At 43.0% G+C, this 18,340-nt stretch overlaps 1 protein-coding gene across 12 annotated transcripts in view; it reads left to right on the top strand.

Annotated features, from left to right (window-relative positions):
- The window catches only part of ptafr (platelet-activating factor receptor), an 86,397-nt gene that overhangs the window by 38,096 nt on the left and 29,961 nt on the right, over nt 1-18,340 (top strand). For 9 of the 12 annotated variants that reach the window (XM_052036307.1, XM_052036306.1, XM_052036305.1 and 6 more), the window contains one exon: nt 12,531-15,954. The exons of 2 other annotated variants lie outside the window; for them this stretch is intronic. In XM_052036307.1, coding sequence (XP_051892267.1) covers nt 12,596-13,645 — 1,050 coding nt within the window. In that variant the 5' untranslated portion in view covers nt 12,531-12,595 and the 3' untranslated portion in view covers nt 13,646-15,954. Of the gene's footprint in view, nt 1-114; nt 160-12,530; nt 15,955-18,340 lie in introns of those variants that run through there. One more of the 12 variants, XM_052036311.1, reaches the window with a different exon arrangement.

Below are 18,340 nucleotides of genomic sequence, written 5' to 3'. Positions count from 1 at the left end.
CCACATTAGGAAGTGGTCAAAGTGGAAGTAGTAATGTAGAAATTGCAGGGGCCCTGGCAGATATATTTAAAATGTCCTTAGCTACGGGTGCGGTGCCAGAGGACTGGAGGATAGCTCATGTTGTTCCATTGTTTAAGAAAGGCTCGAAGAGTAAACCAGGTAATTACAGGCCAGTGAGCCTGACATCAGTAGTGGGTAAATTATTGGAAGGTGTTCTGAGAGATAGGACATATAAGTATTTGGACAGCCAAGGGTTGATTAAGAATAGTCAGCATGGCTTTGTGCGTGGTAGATCGTGTTTAACGAATCTTGTTGAGTTTTTTGAGGAGGTCACTAAGAAAGTAGATGAAGGTAAGGCTGTGGATGTTGTCTACATGGACTTTAGTAAGGCCCCTGACAAGGTCCCACATGGGAAGTTAGTTCAGAAGGTTCAGTCAATGGGTATCCATGGAAAGGTTGTAAACTGGATTCGAAATTGGCTGAGTGGGAGAAGACAGAGAGCGGTTGTGGATGGTTGTTTCTCAGATTGGAGGCCTGTGACTAATGGTGTGCCTCGGGGATCTGTGTTGGGGCCATTGTTATTTGTTGTATATATCAATGACCTAGACGATAACATGGTAAATTGGATTAGTAAGTTTGCGGATGACACTAAGATTGGAGGTGTAGTGAACAGTGAGGAAGGCTTTCAAAGCTTGCAGAGGGATCTGAACCAAATGGAAAAATGGTCCAGAAAATGGCGGATGGAATTTAATGCAGACAAGTGTGAGGTGTTGCATTCTGGAAGGACAAATCAAGGGAGGACATACACAGTAAATGGTAGGGCACTGAGGAGTGCAGAGGAACAAAGGGATCTGGGAGTTCAGATACATAATTCCTTGAAAGTAGAGTCACAGGTAGACAGGGTTGTAAAAAAGGCTTTTGGCATCCTGGCATTCATAAACCAAAGTATTGAGTATAGGAGTTGGAATGTTTTGGTGAGGTTGTATAAGTCATTGGTGAGACCAAATTTAGAATATTGTGTGCAGTTCTGGTCACCGAACTACAGGAAGGATATCAGTAAGATTGAAAGAGTGCAGAGGAGATTTACAAGAATATTGCCGGGTCTTCAGGAGTTGAGTTATAAGGAAAGATTGAGCATGTTAGGACTTTATTCCTTGGACCGGAGAAGAATGAGGGGAGATATGATAGAGGTTTATAAAATGATGAGGGGCATAGACAGGGTTAATGCAAACAGTCTCTTTCCACCTAGATTAGGAGAGATAAGTATGAGAGGACATGGCTTTCGGGTGAAAGGGGAAAGGTTTAGGGGGAACATTAGAGGGAACTTCTTCACTCAAAGAGTGGTGGGAGTGTGGAAGGCGCTGCCATCTGATGTGGTAAATGCGGGCTCGCTCTTAACTTTTAAGAGTAAATTGGATAGATACATGGACGAGAGAGGTCTGGAGGGGTATGGGCTGGGGCAGGTAAATGGGACTAGCAGAATAATGTCTCGGCACAGACTAGAAGGGCCAAATGGCCTGTTTTCTGTGCTGTAGTTTTCTATGGTTCTATGGTTCTATGGTCAAAGGGGATGGTATTACCGTGAGTGCAGAGAGGTTCAGGGAGGGAAGTCCAGCGATTGGTACATGGACACCAATGGAAAAGGTGAATCAGGGAAACTGGACTTGGAGAAAAATGTGTCCTTGATTGATTGTTAAACTGGAGGAAGGTGAGTAGCGTGACTCCACCTGGAATGGTCAATGCATGGATAAGAATTTTAAGGTTAAAATGTTGCCGGACTGGAATGAGTGTAGCACAGGGACGATACCTGAACAGGGCTTGTGTGAATGAGAATAGAGGCAGCCAATGAGTGCAGGGGGAGGGCAGGAATAGTCAGGTGTGAAATATGGATGAGGGTTTTGGCAGCACATGGTCTGAGGCAGAAATAGAGGAAGGGGATAGTCATATACAGCCTGTGTGATGGAGAGGTGATAGTGTTGGAAGCATGCTAGGATATCAGGTCGGATACTGTGATTGCAACATCAAAGTCAATGTCGAGTTTATTGTCATATGTACAAGTACATGTATGCACAGGTGCAATGAAAAATTTACTTACAGCAGCATAAGATAAGATATTTATTTATTAGTCACATGTACATTGAAACACACAGTGAAATGTTTCTTTTTGCGTTACTGAGAATGTGCTGGGGGCAGCCCGCAAGTGTCACCACTCTTCTGGCGCCAATGCAGCATGCCCACAGGTCCTAACCTGTAAGTCTTTGAACTGTGGGAGGAAACCAGAGCACCCAGAGGAAACCCACACAGACACACAGGGAGAACGTACAAACTCCTTCCAGACAGCGGCGGGAATTGAACCCAGGTCGCTGGCACTGTAATAATGTTACACTAACCACTACACTACTTGGCCGCCACAGGCACATGGCATTAGAGACACAACAATCACAAGAAAAACAAATAATACACAATTTTTGCAAGAAAGAACACAATTAGAACAAAAAAGGTCCATTGCAGTGCAAAGTGGTCAAAATGGTCATAATGTTGCTATACTGAGGTAATGAACAGAGTTGTGCAGGTTGGTTCCGTAGCTGAATGGTTGAAGGGAAAAAGCTGTTCTTGAACCTGGTGGTGTGGGATTTCAGGCTTCTATACCTTCTGCCCAATGGTAGCTGCGAGAAGATGGCATAGCCTGGATGGTGGGGATCTTTGATGCTGGATGTTGCCTTCTCGAGGCAGCACCTCCTGTAGATACCACCGATGGTGGGGAGGGGTATCCCGTGATGTATTGGGCTGAGTCCACTACTCTCAGCGGCTTCTTGCGTTCTTGCGTATTCGAATTGCCGAGACCACAATGCAACCAGTCAGGATACTTTCAACAGTACATCTGTAGAAATTGTTAGAGCATTTGGTGTGTGAATCTGGTTCAGATTTCACAGGTTTATGGAAATGGATGGGATTCAGCGGACAGTGTTCTTAAGAAAAAAGAACAAAGCAGGACCATAGGAGTTTGCTCCACCACTGAGCCATCTGAGCCTTGGATATATTCAATGATTGAGCTCTAAGGACCTTTGATTTGTGACTTGTGAAGACTTCTAAACAGCAGAATAGCATAGTTATAAGTGGGGACATTAAACTAGGCATTGCCGCTGGCCCATTTTCTTCTATAATGAAGCTTCATTTTAATTTAGAAGAAGCTTAGGGCGTTAATGAAGTTACACTAGCTTAAGTTTCTCATATTTAGGTTTTATTTTCTTAGCTCAATTCAGGTCAGATAATTGGATGCAATCAGCTGTAATCAAGAAAGTACTTTTCATGTTCAGAATAAAATGTTCGTAATCAGAAAAATGCTGGCCTTAATGTGGTCTCATTAGCCAAACAGCCTTGGAAGGAAACTGTATTAAATAGAAAACAATTGCAGCTGTCTTTGGAAGATCGAAAGCTAAAATAATGTGTCTTTCATTAAACACTCCTCCTCCTACTAGACTCAGTTCAGTAGACTGCATCTAATTAAAAAATTAAAACACTAAATGCTGGAATTGCTCAGGGGTCCGGCAGGGTTCTGTGGCAACAGAAGTGGATTTCACGTTTCAAGTCGATGACCTTTAATTGAAACCAGGTAAAGGTTAGAGACATACCAGATTCTGCTCTGCACTATCATTGCTTTTAACATTTAGCTGCTTCTGTCTACTGCCTTTGTACAAACTTTTCCTTTGTTCTTTCTTCTCCTCCTCTCTTCTTCTGTATCTCATTACATGTATCAAACATTTTAGAGGCGGTCCTTAATTAGAATCACAGAATCATAGAATTGTACTGCACAGAAATGGTCGGTGACAGAAATCGTCCGTGCTGACTGTGAATCCTATCTAGGCTAATCCCATTTGCCCACATGAGGCTGTATCCCTCTACGCCTTTCTTATCTAAGTATTTGTCCAAATGCCTTTTGAACATTGTAATTGTATCTGCCTCCACTCCCTCCTCTGGCAGTTCGTTCTAGATATTCACCATCCTCCGTGTGGAAAACTTACCCCTCAGATTGCCTTTAAATTTCTCCCCTCGCACCTTAAGCCTATGCCCTCTAGTTCTATTGGTATTGGTATTGGTTTATTATTGTCACTTGTATCGAGGTACAGTGAAAAACTTGTCTTGCATACCGTTCATACAGATCAAATCATTACATAGTACATTGAGGTAGTACAGAGTGCATTGAGGTAATACAGGGTAAAAACAATAACAGAATACAGAGTAAAGTGTCACAGCTACAGGTAAGTGCATTGCAGGTAGACAATAAGGTGCAAGGTCATAACAAGGTTATCACAGTGGGATAGAAGCTGTCCTTGAGCCTGGTAATATGTGCCCTCAGGCTCCTGTATCTTCTGCCTGATGGGAGAAGAGAGGACGACCCAGGTGGTTATGCTGGCTGCTTCACCAAGGCAGCGAGAGGTATAGACAGCATCCATGGGAGGTGAGGCTGGTTTCTGTGATGCACCGAGCTGTGTCCACAACTCTCTGCAGTTTCTTGCGGTCTCAGGCAGAGCAGTTGCCGTACCAAGCCGTGATGCATCAGGATAGGATGTTTTCTGTGGTGCATCGATAAAAGTTGGTGAGTGTCAAAGAGGACATGTCAAATTTTTTTAGCCTCCTGAGGAAGTAGAGGCGTTCCCCTGCCCTAGAAAAAAGAGCCTGACTATCTATCCTTTCTAAGACCCTTATAGTTTTGTAAATCTCTATAAGGTAAACCTCTATAACTACAGCTCTGCATTCCGTGTGACATCCTGGTGAATCTCTTATGCATGCTAGTTATTGCTACCACACCCTTCCTGTAGTGTGGTAACCAGGACAGCACACAATACTCTAAGTGCAGTACACACAATGTTTTGTACAAGTGCAACATGAAGTTCCAACCTTAATGCTCAATGCCTCGGCCAATGACGGCAAGCCTACCAAATGCCTTTTTCATTACCCTATCCACCTGTGTTGCCACTTTCAGGGACCTATGGGCTTTCTCCCTTCTCTGTACATGAATGGTCCTATGAATCAAGTCAAGTGGAGTTTATTGTCATGTGCACAAGTACAGTGAGGTACAGGTACAATGAAAAATTGCTTTCAGAAGCATCACAGACACGTAGGTACAGACAACTCACAGAAAATAAATTATACATAAATTATACAAGACAGTGAAGAGATAGAGAAAAAAACTGCATAAAAACAAGACCTTAGTGCAAAAAAAAAGACACAATCGGGGACGTCCATAGTGGTGCAAGAGCTGCTCCGTAGTGTTCCATCGCTGAGGCAGGGTTAGGGTTGTGCAGGTTGGTTCAACAACCCGATGGCTGTAGGAAGTATCTGTTCCTGAACCTGGTGGTGTGGGACTTCAGGCTTCTGTACATCCTGCTTGATGGCAGCAGCAAGAAGAGGGCATGACCCGGATGGTGGGAATCCGTGAAGATAGATACCACCTTCTTGAGACAGTCCCTCCTGTCGATGTTGCCAACAGTGGGGAGGCCTGCGCCCATGATGGATCAGGCTGCGTCCACTACTTTCTGCAGCCTCTCGTGTTCCTGTGTGTTGGAATTGCCGTACCAGGTCTTGCAACTAGTCAGGATACATTCAACAGTGCACCTGTAGAAGTTATTTAGAGTATTTGGTGACATGCCAAATCTCCTTAAGCTTCTAAGAAAGGAGAGGCACTGACGTGCCTTCTTCATGATTGAATCTACGTGCTGGGCTCAGGACAGGTCAATTGAGATGTCAACACCCATGAATTTGAAGCTGCTGACTCTCTCTCTGCCTCCGACACCCCCCCAATGAGAACTGGAATGTGGTCTTCTGACTTCCCCTTTCTGAAGTCAATGATTAGCTCCTTGGTTTTATTGACGGTGAGTGTGAGGTTGTTGTTCAAACACCACTTGACTAGATGCAGCACCGTTCCTGTATGCTGACTCATCACCACCCATGATTCAGCCAAAAAACCGTGGTGTCATCAGCAAATTCATTGGATATGTTGGAGCTGTGTGTGGCTGCACAGTCTTGGGTGTAAAGAGAGAACAGGAGGCTAAGCACGCAGCCTGGAGGTGCACCTGTCAGTGAGGAGGAGACGTTGTTACCGATCTGTACTGATTGAGGTCTGCCAATAAGGAAGTCGAGGATCCAGTTGCAAAGGGAGGTACAGAAGCCCATGTCTTGGAGATTGATGGTAAGTTTGGAAGGGACAATAGTATTGAATGCCAAGCTGTAGGCGTTAAACAGCAGATGACGTATGCATTACATCAGACTACTGTTCCTAATACCTGATGGTATGCATTACTATTGTCCTGATGGTCCAGAATTGAGTGGAGAGCCACTGAAATAGCAAATTGAAGGGGACCAGGTCATTTCTGAGGCTGGAGTTGATTCGCACTGTAACCAATCTCTCAAAGCACTTCATTATGGTGGTGTAAGTGCTACTGGACAGTAGTCAGTGAGGCAAGTCATCCTGCCCTTCTTGGGCACTGGTACGACAGATGACCGGTTGAAGCAGATGGGAACCTCAGACCACAGAAGTGAGAGACTGAAGATGTCCTTGAACAGGTCAGTGAGTTGGTCCGCACAGATCTTCAGCAGGTACACCACCTGGGCCCGATGCTTTTCATGGGTTCACCCTCTAGAAAGAGACTGAGATCATCAGGTCGTCAGGAGCTGTGGGGGCTCGTGTAGGAATATCATTATTCTCCCTTCCAAAGAGTGCATAAAAAACTTTGAACTCATCCAGAAGTGATGCATTGTTGCCGTTTATCCTAACCAATTTCACATTGGCATGCAAGCCCTGCCACAGCTGTCGAGCATCCGTCTGTGACTCCAGTTTAGTCTGGAATTGTCTCTTGGTGCTCGCGATGGCCTTCTGGAGGTCATACCTGGACTTTTTGTACGAATTTGGATCACCAGCACTAATTGCCACAGATCTAGCCCTCAGCAGATTATGATTCTCCTGGTTCATCCAGAGCTTCTGGTTGGGGTAGATGTGGAATGTTTTTGTGAGTACACACTCCTCCATGCAGTTCTTTATGGAGTCAGTGACGACTGTGGCAAATTCATTCAGTTCTGCCGATGAATCTTTGAATGTGACCCAGTCCTCCGATTTGAAGCGGTCCTGTATTCACTCCTCTGCCTCCCTTGACCAGCTCTTCATAGTCCTCACCTCCGGTGTCACGCTCTTCAGTCTCTGCCTGTTTGCAGGAAGAAGAAGCACAGCCAGGTGGTTGGATTTACTAAAGTGCAGGCAAGGGATGGAGCAATAGCCGTTCCTGATGGTGGTATGGGAGTGGTTGAGTGTGTTTGGTCCTTTGGTGTTGTAGGTAACAGGTTGGTGGTGGTTAGGCGGAGATCTCTTCAAGCTTGCCTGGTTGAAGTCCCCAGCAATGAGGAGGAAGGCATTGGGGATGCTGTTTCATGTTTGTTGACCATGGTGCTCTATTCCCCGAGTGCTAGGTTGACGTCTGTCTGAGGTGGGATGTAGACTGTAGTCAGTAAGTTGGCAGAGAATTCCCTCGGTAGATAGAATGGTCGATACTTAACCGCCAGATGTTCCAGGTTGGGGGAGCCATGTCCGAGCACCTCAAGTTCATCATGAAGCAGACACTGCTGCTCCTATGACCCATGCATTTGCTCTACATGTTCTACCAGAACTTGACCTCCCAAAGTACATTATTACCTCACACGTCTGGATATCTTCCATCTGCTATTCACCCTTCTTTCCAGTTAATCTAAGTCCTGCTGTATCTTCAAACAACCTTCTTCGCTATCGAGATGAAGTGGAGATATAATGAAATGGAGATGGATAAAATATGAAGAATGACTTTATCCCTGAGTATATTTTCGTTAACATGAGTAAAAAGTGCAGGCTGAATAGAAGAGGGATTCTCATGGTCTTCCGATGATCTCGTGAATCAAACCACTGTACTTGAATGATTTCAGGGGTGATGGATTTCATTTGGGTGGATAAGCTAGAAGAGCTGGGCCTGATCTCCTGGAACAGTAGAACTTGAGAAGGGAATGGAGAGAGGTCGTTAAAATTGTGCGGGGAGAGAGAAACTCTTCTCATTAGTGGAAGGTTCTAAATCCAGGAGACTTAGAACAAAGGTGATTGGCAAAAGAAGTAAAAAAGACACGAGCAAAGGTGCCTTCTAGTCAAAAAGAGTTTGTGCCTGGATTAACCTGTGGGGTAGTGGTGGAGGCAGATTCGATTGTGATGTTTGTACTTTAACGGAAAAGGTTTTCTCTGAAGTAAAGAAAGGGCAGGATTATGGTATGAGCTGGATTGATCTTGTGAAGAGCTGGGATGGACTCGATGGGCTGATTAACCTTCTTCAACCTGTGATTCTGTGGCCTTGAGAACCTTAGGCTTTGCCTGCATCCCTGCTTCCTGCTGAGATCTCACAGGGCCGTAACAATAGGTCCCTAGAGGTAGTAAAGATGGATATTAACCAGGTCCTGATTTTGGTTCACCAGCTCCTTCTGGGAGAACAAACAAAGTTTCTCATGAGCGTAAGAACATGACGATAGGAGCAGGAGTATGCTCCACCATAATATCATAGTTGGCTTGATCTTTGCCTCAAGTCCATGTCCTAGTTTGTTCCCCATAACAGTTGGTCCCTGTTTAGTCCAGAACTCTTGTCTATCTGAGTGGCGAATGCATTCAGTTACTCCGCCTCTACAGCTCGTTGAGGGTAGTTAATTCTAAAGCTTTGCAGCCCACAGAGAGAGGAAATTCCTCCTCATTCTTGTCTTGAATAGGTGATCACTTATTCCGAAACCATGCCACATAATTCCAGGTCCCCCGTGAGTGGAAGTATTGTCTTGGCATCCACCATATCAATCTTACATGTTGAGTAAGATCATTTCTAATTGCTTAAACTCCAGGAAGCACAGCCCCACTGCTCTAGCTTTCCTTGTGAGGCAACCCCCTTCACCCCAAGAATCAACCTAATGAACCTTCTCTGCATCGCTACCAACGTATGTATATTTGTCTTCAAATGTGAAGAGCAAAACTGTGCACAATACTCCATGTGTGGCCTCACCAAGGCCATGTTCAGTTGTAGAAAGAGTCCCCTTCTCTTGTGGTCCATCCTCCTCGCCAGGAAGGACAACTTCCCCGCCAGATGCATGAACTGAAGATTGAATTTATTCCAGTTCTTTGCAGGCAATATTTACCGAACACAAGTCTGTGTTGAAGGGAGGAAAAGAAATGCCCCTTGCACTGGCACTATTAGTTGAGGAAGAGGTGCATTGGATTGCTGTTGGTTAATCCATGCTATGTTCTGGTGTTCACAGGTACTCTGCTGCTACACAGTTGGTTCCACTGACTTTGATAGGCATTGTGCGTATGAAGGAGACTTTCTAACCCAGTAGTAGATGGATTAAAGCAAACTTAATAACAAATTGCTCACTTGTTAGCCCCAAAACACCAACAAACAAGTGCTGAAGAACAGCCTTGGCCATTAGCATAGGAGGATTCCCAAGATTTCTCCTTTTCCCTGCACTGTTTACTGACAGAATGAATAATTACTGTTGCCTGTGCTACCAAACCAGCCTCTCTGGTGGGTATTGCCGATCAGCACTTTCAGGTCATGTGACAGAGAAGTGCATAAGTTTATTCAACGATGCCTGTTTTAGGTTGTTGCTTTATGTGGCACGTATATTGGAGCAGAAACCATATTGAGATTAGGATTCAGGATTAGCTATCTAATATTTTCCATGATCGACTCAGTCCTTTACCTCCTCACTTTCCCATAGTTTTTTTCAAATTTTCACATGAACTATGAGCAGTTTAGTTCCCACCATGATATCTCCTGGGAGAGTAAGTTTACCCTTCATTTATCTGGTAGTAATCTTTAACATACTGTATATTCTCTAGTTACCGATTGGAGATCTTACTCTAATCTCTGCTCATATCCAAACTTGACTTCATTTGGGTAAATCTCGGCTTTTTTTCATGATCTTAATCACCTTCCAAAACTAACTCACAAAGCTGAGCATATTCTTTGCTCCTGTAATTTATATTTTTCCATAAAATAAAATAGGAATCTCTGTTTTTGAAACTATCTCAATATTTTTTTACTTTTAAAGAAGTTGAGTGAATTTGGCTCCTCACTCTCCTGTTGATTGAAATGATCTATTTTCATCTCAAATTTGTTGGTGTTCAATTTTATCTGACACCTATCAGTGCAATATTCTAATCTCCCTCAGTTATCTGCAAATTGCTTGCAATGTTAGCTGCCATTTCTATCATTGTTTGTTTTCTATAAATTGTGATGTTGTGCACCCTTGTACATGGGATGAAGAAAATGGGAGCACTGCTCCCAACGCTGACCCCACAAATCGTTTCCTTCACTGACTTGCAGAGCAATAGTTCCCATCTGCCTCAGCTCACTGCTTGTTTTCATGTAGTAATAACAATGTACATCTTTTCTTTCTTCTGCCAAGGGCAATCAATGACAGAAAAGCTACCTGCTAAATTTGTATGTTGAAGTCTGCTGGTCAGGAAATCTAAGTGGATCGTTATCTACATGATGTGCTAGATCAGGGCAAGAATTTCCAGTGCGCCTCACTAGCTGCACTTTGTCACGTACACCATTCAGGAAGTCACCAATACCTCGCTTGCTTGGTTGTCTCATCTTCTATGTCTTCTGTAAATCCAGTGCAAAACACCCCAATCATTGTGTTGCAATGTTGCAATTATATTGCGACTTTAAGATAGAAAAGTTTCAAGGAGGCGTAAGGAAATAATGGATACCAAGCTAAAGTAGGTGGTGCTAGAAGGTGTGAGCTGTGGATTGGTCAAAGTGATAGTCAAAGTTAAGGGTCTGATTGCAGAAGAGGTGGTGAGATTTGGGACAGAGTTCTAGAGCCTGGGGAAAAGGATGTTCAAGTCATCTCCCACTGGTGGGAGAAGATGATAGAGTTAAAGGAACAGAAAAATTTGAATGGGAGTTTAGAGGGCAAGGTGAGGTTATGGAGATATTGATGGATTAGGTTCCATCCACTTTAAGACCTGTGCTCACAGCTTAAGTTTATACCAGTCAGCATCAACTGAACATCAGGGAGGTCTGAAGAAAATGAGTGCAGGATGTTCACTGATCATTGTAATGGCCTAACAAGTTGGTTATTGATCAGGGAAAATTAACTTTGTAATGCATCACTCTTTTTGTTTAAAAAATAAAGTTATGTGAATTACACTGATAATTCTTAGCTCCTGAATCCTCTTTGGGGAAATGTGATGAAAAAAATTGTTCAAGCCCAATCTTTGACCCTGAACTGATTGTCTTGCTGGACCATTTCAGAGGACAGTTAAGGGTCAACCACATTGCTATGAGTCTGGAGTCACATATTGGAAACCAAGGATAGGATGGTGGACATCCTCTTGATGGAACACATGGGCTTTTAAAACAATACAATAGTTTCACAATCAGTATTGTTAATTGTAATTTTTCATTCCGAATTTATTTCATTTCATGAATCTGAATTCCACAGCTGCCATGGTGGGATTTGAACTCAGACGTCCAGACTTGGAATCTCGTACAGTAACATAACCATTATGTTACTGTACCCATTGATCATATAAGAACATAAGAAATAGGAGTAGGAGTAGGCTATCTGACCCGTCGAGCCTGCTCCACCATTCAATAAGATTGAGGCTGATCTGGCCATGGACTCAGATCCATCTACCCCATAACTCTTAATTCCCCTGCTATGCAAAAATCTATCTAACTGTGTCTTAAATATATTTAATGATGTAGCCTCTACTGCTTCCCAGGGCAGAGAATTCCACAGATTCACTGATCTCAGGGAAAAGCAGTTTCACCTCATCTCCATCCTAAATCTATTCCCCTGAATCTTGAGGTCATGTCCCCTAGTTCTAGTCTCAATCATTCGATTAAAACCACTACATTTTCTGGAGCAGGTACTTTGATTGCTCTCTTGTCATTGACACCTGATCAACGTTCAATACTTGCACCTGACATGGAAGCAGTACTGAGGAGATTTACGAGGATGTTGCCAGGACTTGAGGGACTGAGTTATGGAGGGATGTTGAGCAAGCTAGGACTTTACTTACTGGAGTGTAGGAGAATGAGGGGTGATCTTATGGAGGTGTATAAAATCATGAGGGGCATAGACAGGGTGAATGCTCACAGTTCTATCCTCAGAGTTGGGGAATGAAGAACTCGAGGACATAGGCTTAGGGTGAGAAAGGAGAGATTTAATAGGAACCTGAGGGGCAACTTTTTCACCCAGAGGGTGGTCCATATATGGAACGAGCTGCCAGAGGAAGTGGTTGGGGCAGGTACATTAACAACATTTAAAAGACACTTGGACAGGTACATGGATAGGAAAAGGTTTAGAGGGATGTGGGCCAAACATGGGCAAATGGGACTAACCTAGATGGGAATTTTGGTTGGCATGGACCAGTTGGGCCGAAGGGCCTATTTCTGAGCTCTATGACTCTATGACTCTAACATGACTCCTGAAAATGACCAATTTTTGAATTCCTGTTTCTCCAGGTTTGCACATTTATTTGTAAACCCTTAAAGCTCGCTGCAAGATTTGGACTCTGTAATTCTCAGCGATGAATTTATCTGCCCATAACAACATTTCTTCCAACATCACTGGGAATGGGAGGAACGTCAACTGCCAGATTGATGCGGAATTCAGATACATACTCTTCCCAATAGTCTACACTGTCGTCTTCATTCTGGGGGTCCTGGAGAACTGTTATGTGCTGTGGATTTTTAAATACTTGACCCCCAGCAGGAATACAAATGAGATTAAAATCTTGATGGTAAATTTGAGTGTGGCTGACCTGCTATTTATCCTGACCCTTCCCCTTTGGGTGATCTACTATATTAAGGAGGGGGACTGGATATTTTCTGAGATTGTTTGCCGATTAGCCGGCTGTCTATTTTTTATCAACACCTACTGCTCTATCGCATTTCTTGCAGTGATTAGTTACAACAGGTACTGTGCTGTGGCGTATCCAATAGAAACAATTCAGAGCACAGGCAGAAAGCGGGGTTGTATTATATCAACAGTAATCTGGGTTATAATTGCTGTCAGTGCAACGCCCTTCCTATTTCAACAAGGAACAAACGAGGTTGGTGAACATAGACGATGCTTCGAGGGATACAGCAAAGATATATCTGTGGTTGCCATTAATTTCGTCCTGGTTGGAGCTTTCTTCATTGCCTTCCTTGTTGTTATCATTTGCAATGTACGCATCCTCAGTCTGTTATCCTCCCAGCCTGCCCAACCAAGGAAGAGCAGAAAAGTCCGAATGCAAGCTTTTCGCATGGTGTGCACAGTCATCATTGTTTTCCTCATCTGCTTTGTTCCTCATCACTTGGTCCAGGGTCCCTGGACTCTCACTGTCCTGGAGATGTGGAGGAAGGATGATTGTGTCTTTCGCCGTCAAGTGAACAACGCTCATCAGATCACACTCTGCTTGATGGGTCTGAATTGTACCCTGGATCCCATCATATACTGCTTCCTGACTCAAAAGTTCAGGAAATTCTTCACACACAGCTTAAAGAGATGGAAGTCTGCTCGGAAGAGCACTCAGACCATCTCCTGTGAGACAAATCTGGGAGAAATAGGTCTACAAAGCACCAGCGTGGGATAAATATAACACTGGACCAACCTGACATGTGTCAACGTGAGTTTTAGTGTTACTCTGCTGGTGAATATGCCAATCACATGTTGTAAGAGCCAGTTCAAGTAACAGGGACATATTTAATGATTCATAAAGTATAATTTTTCACTTGCCTTTGGATATAGGCTTTCAATTATAATAACAGTTGCAACCCTTGTGTTAAATTTGCAGTTCTGACCCAAAGGAGTAAGGACCAAATTAGATGTGGTGATCTTGCTCAGACAGAACTGTGTTGAGAACATTTTTAAAGACTGATTGGGAATTGGGTGGGTGTAGGGATTTAAGTAGAGCAAACCATAGGGGCATGCTGGTTGACTCCCATCACTGACATTAAGCAAGAGGTGGCGGAATCAAGGATTCAAAGGGCACTTGGGGAATTATAAAATGTAGGAAGAATGCAGGAGGGTGGCGACTCGTTGCAAGCTGCTCTCTGTAGATCTACTCATTACTTCTATATAATTTACCAATTTATTCCTCATTGCACAAATGAAGCTGACTATCCCTGGGTTCCTCATTGCACTGAATACACACAGGGGAACAATTAGAAGCGTCAGCTGAGGTCCTGGGCTATGGAGGGAAAGATATGTGAGGGTTTCCACTCCTGATTGTCAGGCAAGGTAGAGGATTGCACTTGGATATAATTCCCAATCCCACTTAGATATAAAAATGGCCAATTTAGAATGGTCCAGAATCCACTGCACCATTTTCCAACCACAGATCCTTTAGGGAAGAGTCCTTTGTGAGGAGAAATTCAGTCACACCCCAAAGCATTTGAAATAAATGTTGCCTCATACACCAATCAGGGGGCTACTTTGGCTCATTCTGGAAAAATAAATTGCTAGATTAATTCTTAGTAGGCTATGGGCAGAGTCTGTCAGTGGCATTAAAAGCTGACTCTGTGTCCGAAATTCAATCTTGTTGGCTTCAGAGGAATTAAACTCCAGAGGTGGAGCACAAGGTGCAGCCACTATTGTTCAGCACAACTGGCCAAGGATATGTTTCTCTCCTAATGCCATCAACATAGAAGGAATTACACTTCTTTTAATTTACCCTTGTCCCACTGGATATTTATGATTTCTGTGTTTTGGAGGACTATTTGAATATGATCTAGTTCCCACTTAGATCAAGATTGTTTTCAGTAAATTCTACAGTCCACCCAAGACTCTGAAATATTCAAATTTTCTGTGGCAGGAGTTTCACCATGGAAACCTCTGGGTTATATATGGAGGTATGGGGTGGGGTGGGGGGGTGGTTAACACATAGGATGGACTGATTTTAAGCTTTAAGTAACAGGCAGGTTGTAAAAATGTACTTTAATAAGAACAGAAGCATGACATGCACATTTAGAACAGTTTTTAAAACTCTTTTAATGAGAAACAAAACAAAGTATAATATTTCAATGCTAAAACTGTCACCGTAATTGTTTATATTTTATACTGTCTTTTTAATCAAATTATCAAAGTCATTTGCTTTATATTCAAGCATTTAGGCAATAACTTTTGTTCAACCTTTGCAGAGCTATCCTGGTAAGATTTTGCCATTGCTACTTTTGTAAACCTGGAGTAACTTTTGACATCTCCACATGTGCAATTAAACATAAAAATGTACTTTTAGTTGATGATATCCCACTTGTTGCCAGGATGCACTCCTGCACTCTTTGCTAATCTGTCAATATACATTACCCAGTGTGTTATTATGTGTTGTTATGTAGTTATAATAAAGAACTACAGTTCCCAGCAGGCAATGCAAGGTGTCACATAGGAAAACAGGAAGTGGCTGGAAAGAGCGGGAAAAGCCAGCCAGCTTGGTCTTGTAAGTCTGTGCAGTCTGTTGTTGTTTTGTTGTTTTAATAAATGTTCCGATGCTAAACCCATGCCAAGTTTGTCTCGTGATGAAGAACAAACATAACATCCAGCATTAGTGCTGAACCTGTATGTAGTCACAACAGCATTTTGAAATTCAGTGACTTGAACTTCAGAGGCAGCCCTCTGTCACTACTTGATGTTGCTTTTAATGCTACTGAGCAAGGCTGAATTTCGAGGGAACCTGAGCTTCAAAATCTCGCTCACAATTTTTAACAGAATACAAAGACGTAACTGATGCTTAACAACCTCTCTGGCATTGATAAACTAATTTTATGCTGGTGGATCATCATTCCTTGGAATGAGATTGGAAAACTCTGTAACAATGATAAAAATTATCGTTTTTGTTTGTTGAGTACATTTACAGTATTTCGATCTGACCTTTCATTCATTTCTGTCAAACACTTGAACAATTAAATAAACTTAACAATTAAATAAACTTACAAACTTGGTTTGCTGTCTGTGAGAATTATTCAGTTTGATTGGCTGATTAATCATCCTGATGGCATCAGTGCTGCCAAACCATGGAGAGAGCCCACTGTAAGACCGCGTTTCCGTTGGGGAAGGGAACCTGACAGAATCTCACGAAAGGGAAACTCCATGGAGCTCACTGAAGTTTTGTAGGAAAGTTCTGCTGAACCACTTACTTGGAAAATCTGGGCCAAAGGTTTGAAGAATATAAACTTAATATCTTCAACAACAGTGCTGGAAACGTCTTAACATTAAATAACTATTTAATTCAAAGTTTGCCAATCAGATACAAACTGTAGAAGCTTGTTTATATCTGAAATAAATAGCTTCATTCCATTTTCAAACAAACTGACTGGTGACCAACCAAGTGTCACTGAAATATTGTGTTGAGGAAGGACGGGACAAGTGGATTTTAGCTCCTTTCTTTAACATAGTGGAGTAGCTGGTAGAGCAGCACCTTCACAGCTTCAGTGACCCGGGTCTATTGCTGCCTGTGTTGACTTTGCATGTTCTTTCTGTGACGGCATCAGTTCCCTCGAGTGCAGTTTCCTCCCACATCCCAAAAATGTGTAGGTTGGTCGTGCTAGATTATCCCTAATTTGTAGGTGTGTAGCAGAATCTGGGGGTATTGAGAAAAATGTGAGGAGAATAAAATGGGATTAGTGCAAATGGTTATTGGATGGTTGGTGTGGACTCATTGGGCCGAAGATCCTACTTTATGAAAAACATGATGATGCTGGAGGAACTCAGCAGGCCAGGCAGCATCCGTGAAAAAAAGCAGGTGTTGGATTCAACTGCTTAAAGTAGTTTTTTAACATGTATAGTGTTTAATACACCTCAAGTGGCTGCACAAAGTATAACCGCTCCTTAGCTTATTGGTTCGTCCATCAGGTGAATATGTGTTTTCTCATTGGTTGGGTTTGCCACAGGTATCTAATAGGCTTTCTGATTGGACTATTGTTAAGTAAGGAGTACCTCTTATCTTGGTAGAAAAGATGTCATTTTTTGTTAATCTCTCTCTTGCTCTCTTTCCCCTGGCCCTAGCTCATTTTAGTTCCTTTGTCTCAGCTCATCTCCTTGTAGTAAAGCTGGTGCCATGTGCTCTGTGACCGTTTCTTTGTTTTAAGCTTTTCCAATAAAACTTTGTGAAGCACCAAGTTGCTTTCAACTCATTCTTGGACTCCTGAAAGAATCTGCGGATTCAAAAATAACAGGATTCGACATAGGCAGTCAACGTTTCGGGTCAGGACCCTTCTTCAGGACTGAAGATAGGAAAAGGGGAAGCCCAATATATAGGAGGGATGACTCCTATATGTATGACTCAATTACTGAATTAAGGGCAGGGAAAAACAGGCTAAAACTTGCACAAAAGTACTTAGAATCATACAGAATTTCACTGGCGGAAGGGTTTTGGAGGATGCTTGCAGGGAATAACACTTGATCGATTTCTGGGATGGGAGCACAGTACTCTTTGGTGAGCAGAATTCATTGGAGTTTAAAAGAAAGAGCGGTAATCACACAAGATTCTTCGAGGAGACAGAGTGAATGGTGAGAGGCAGTTTCCTCTGCTAGCCATTTTAAATCTGGGCTGGGGTGGGGGGGGCCACAGTCTCAGAATAAGAGTTCAGTCACTGAGGGTTCAAATGAGGAAAGCTGCCTTCACAGAAGATTTCACCCTCTGGCATTCTCCACAGATGGTTTTAGGTGCTCAGTCATTGAATACCTTTAACAGTAGGAGTGTAGGTGGTGACAGCACGAAAGGAATGGAAGGATTTTGAGCTTGGATGAGGAAGTGGAGGTTGAATTCAGTGATCAGTAGGGTCAAAAATGTCAGGTCTACCCTTCATCTTAAGTTTGATGCATTAATGGTGTCATGAAAACGGAAAAAAAAGTTTGATATTTGGTATCATCATGGGAAGCTGATCAATTTCAGTGTGACACATGTGCCTTGAAATTCCAGCACCCTCCTTCAGTGTCACTGATATACCAGCGTGCGTTTGCTTTATTTACTCATCCCTGGGATATGGACTTCACTGGCAATGTGAGCATTTATTGCCCATCCCTAACTGGCCCTGAGTTAACAGGCAACTTCACTGGTGGATCTGGAGTCAAACAGAGGCTAGACCAGGTAAGGATGGCAGACTTCCTTCCCTGAAGGCTGTCTGAATTGAGTGGGTTTTTACAACAATCCTGGCGGGTCATAGACACCATTTTAGTTCCAGATTTAGTTGATTAAAACTAAACTCCTCAGCTGCTATGGTAGGATTTGAACTCATGTTCCTGGATCAATAGATTTTGGAATGCCGGGTTAATCTAGTAAATTGCCACCATG

The sequence above is a fragment of the Pristis pectinata genome, chromosome 22, assembly GCF_009764475.1.
Source record: "Pristis pectinata isolate sPriPec2 chromosome 22, sPriPec2.1.pri, whole genome shotgun sequence".
NCBI lineage: Eukaryota > Metazoa > Chordata > Chondrichthyes > Rhinopristiformes > Pristidae > Pristis > Pristis pectinata.
The sequence above is the reverse complement of the archived record's forward strand: the minus strand, read 5'-3'. Positions and strand labels throughout refer to the sequence as shown.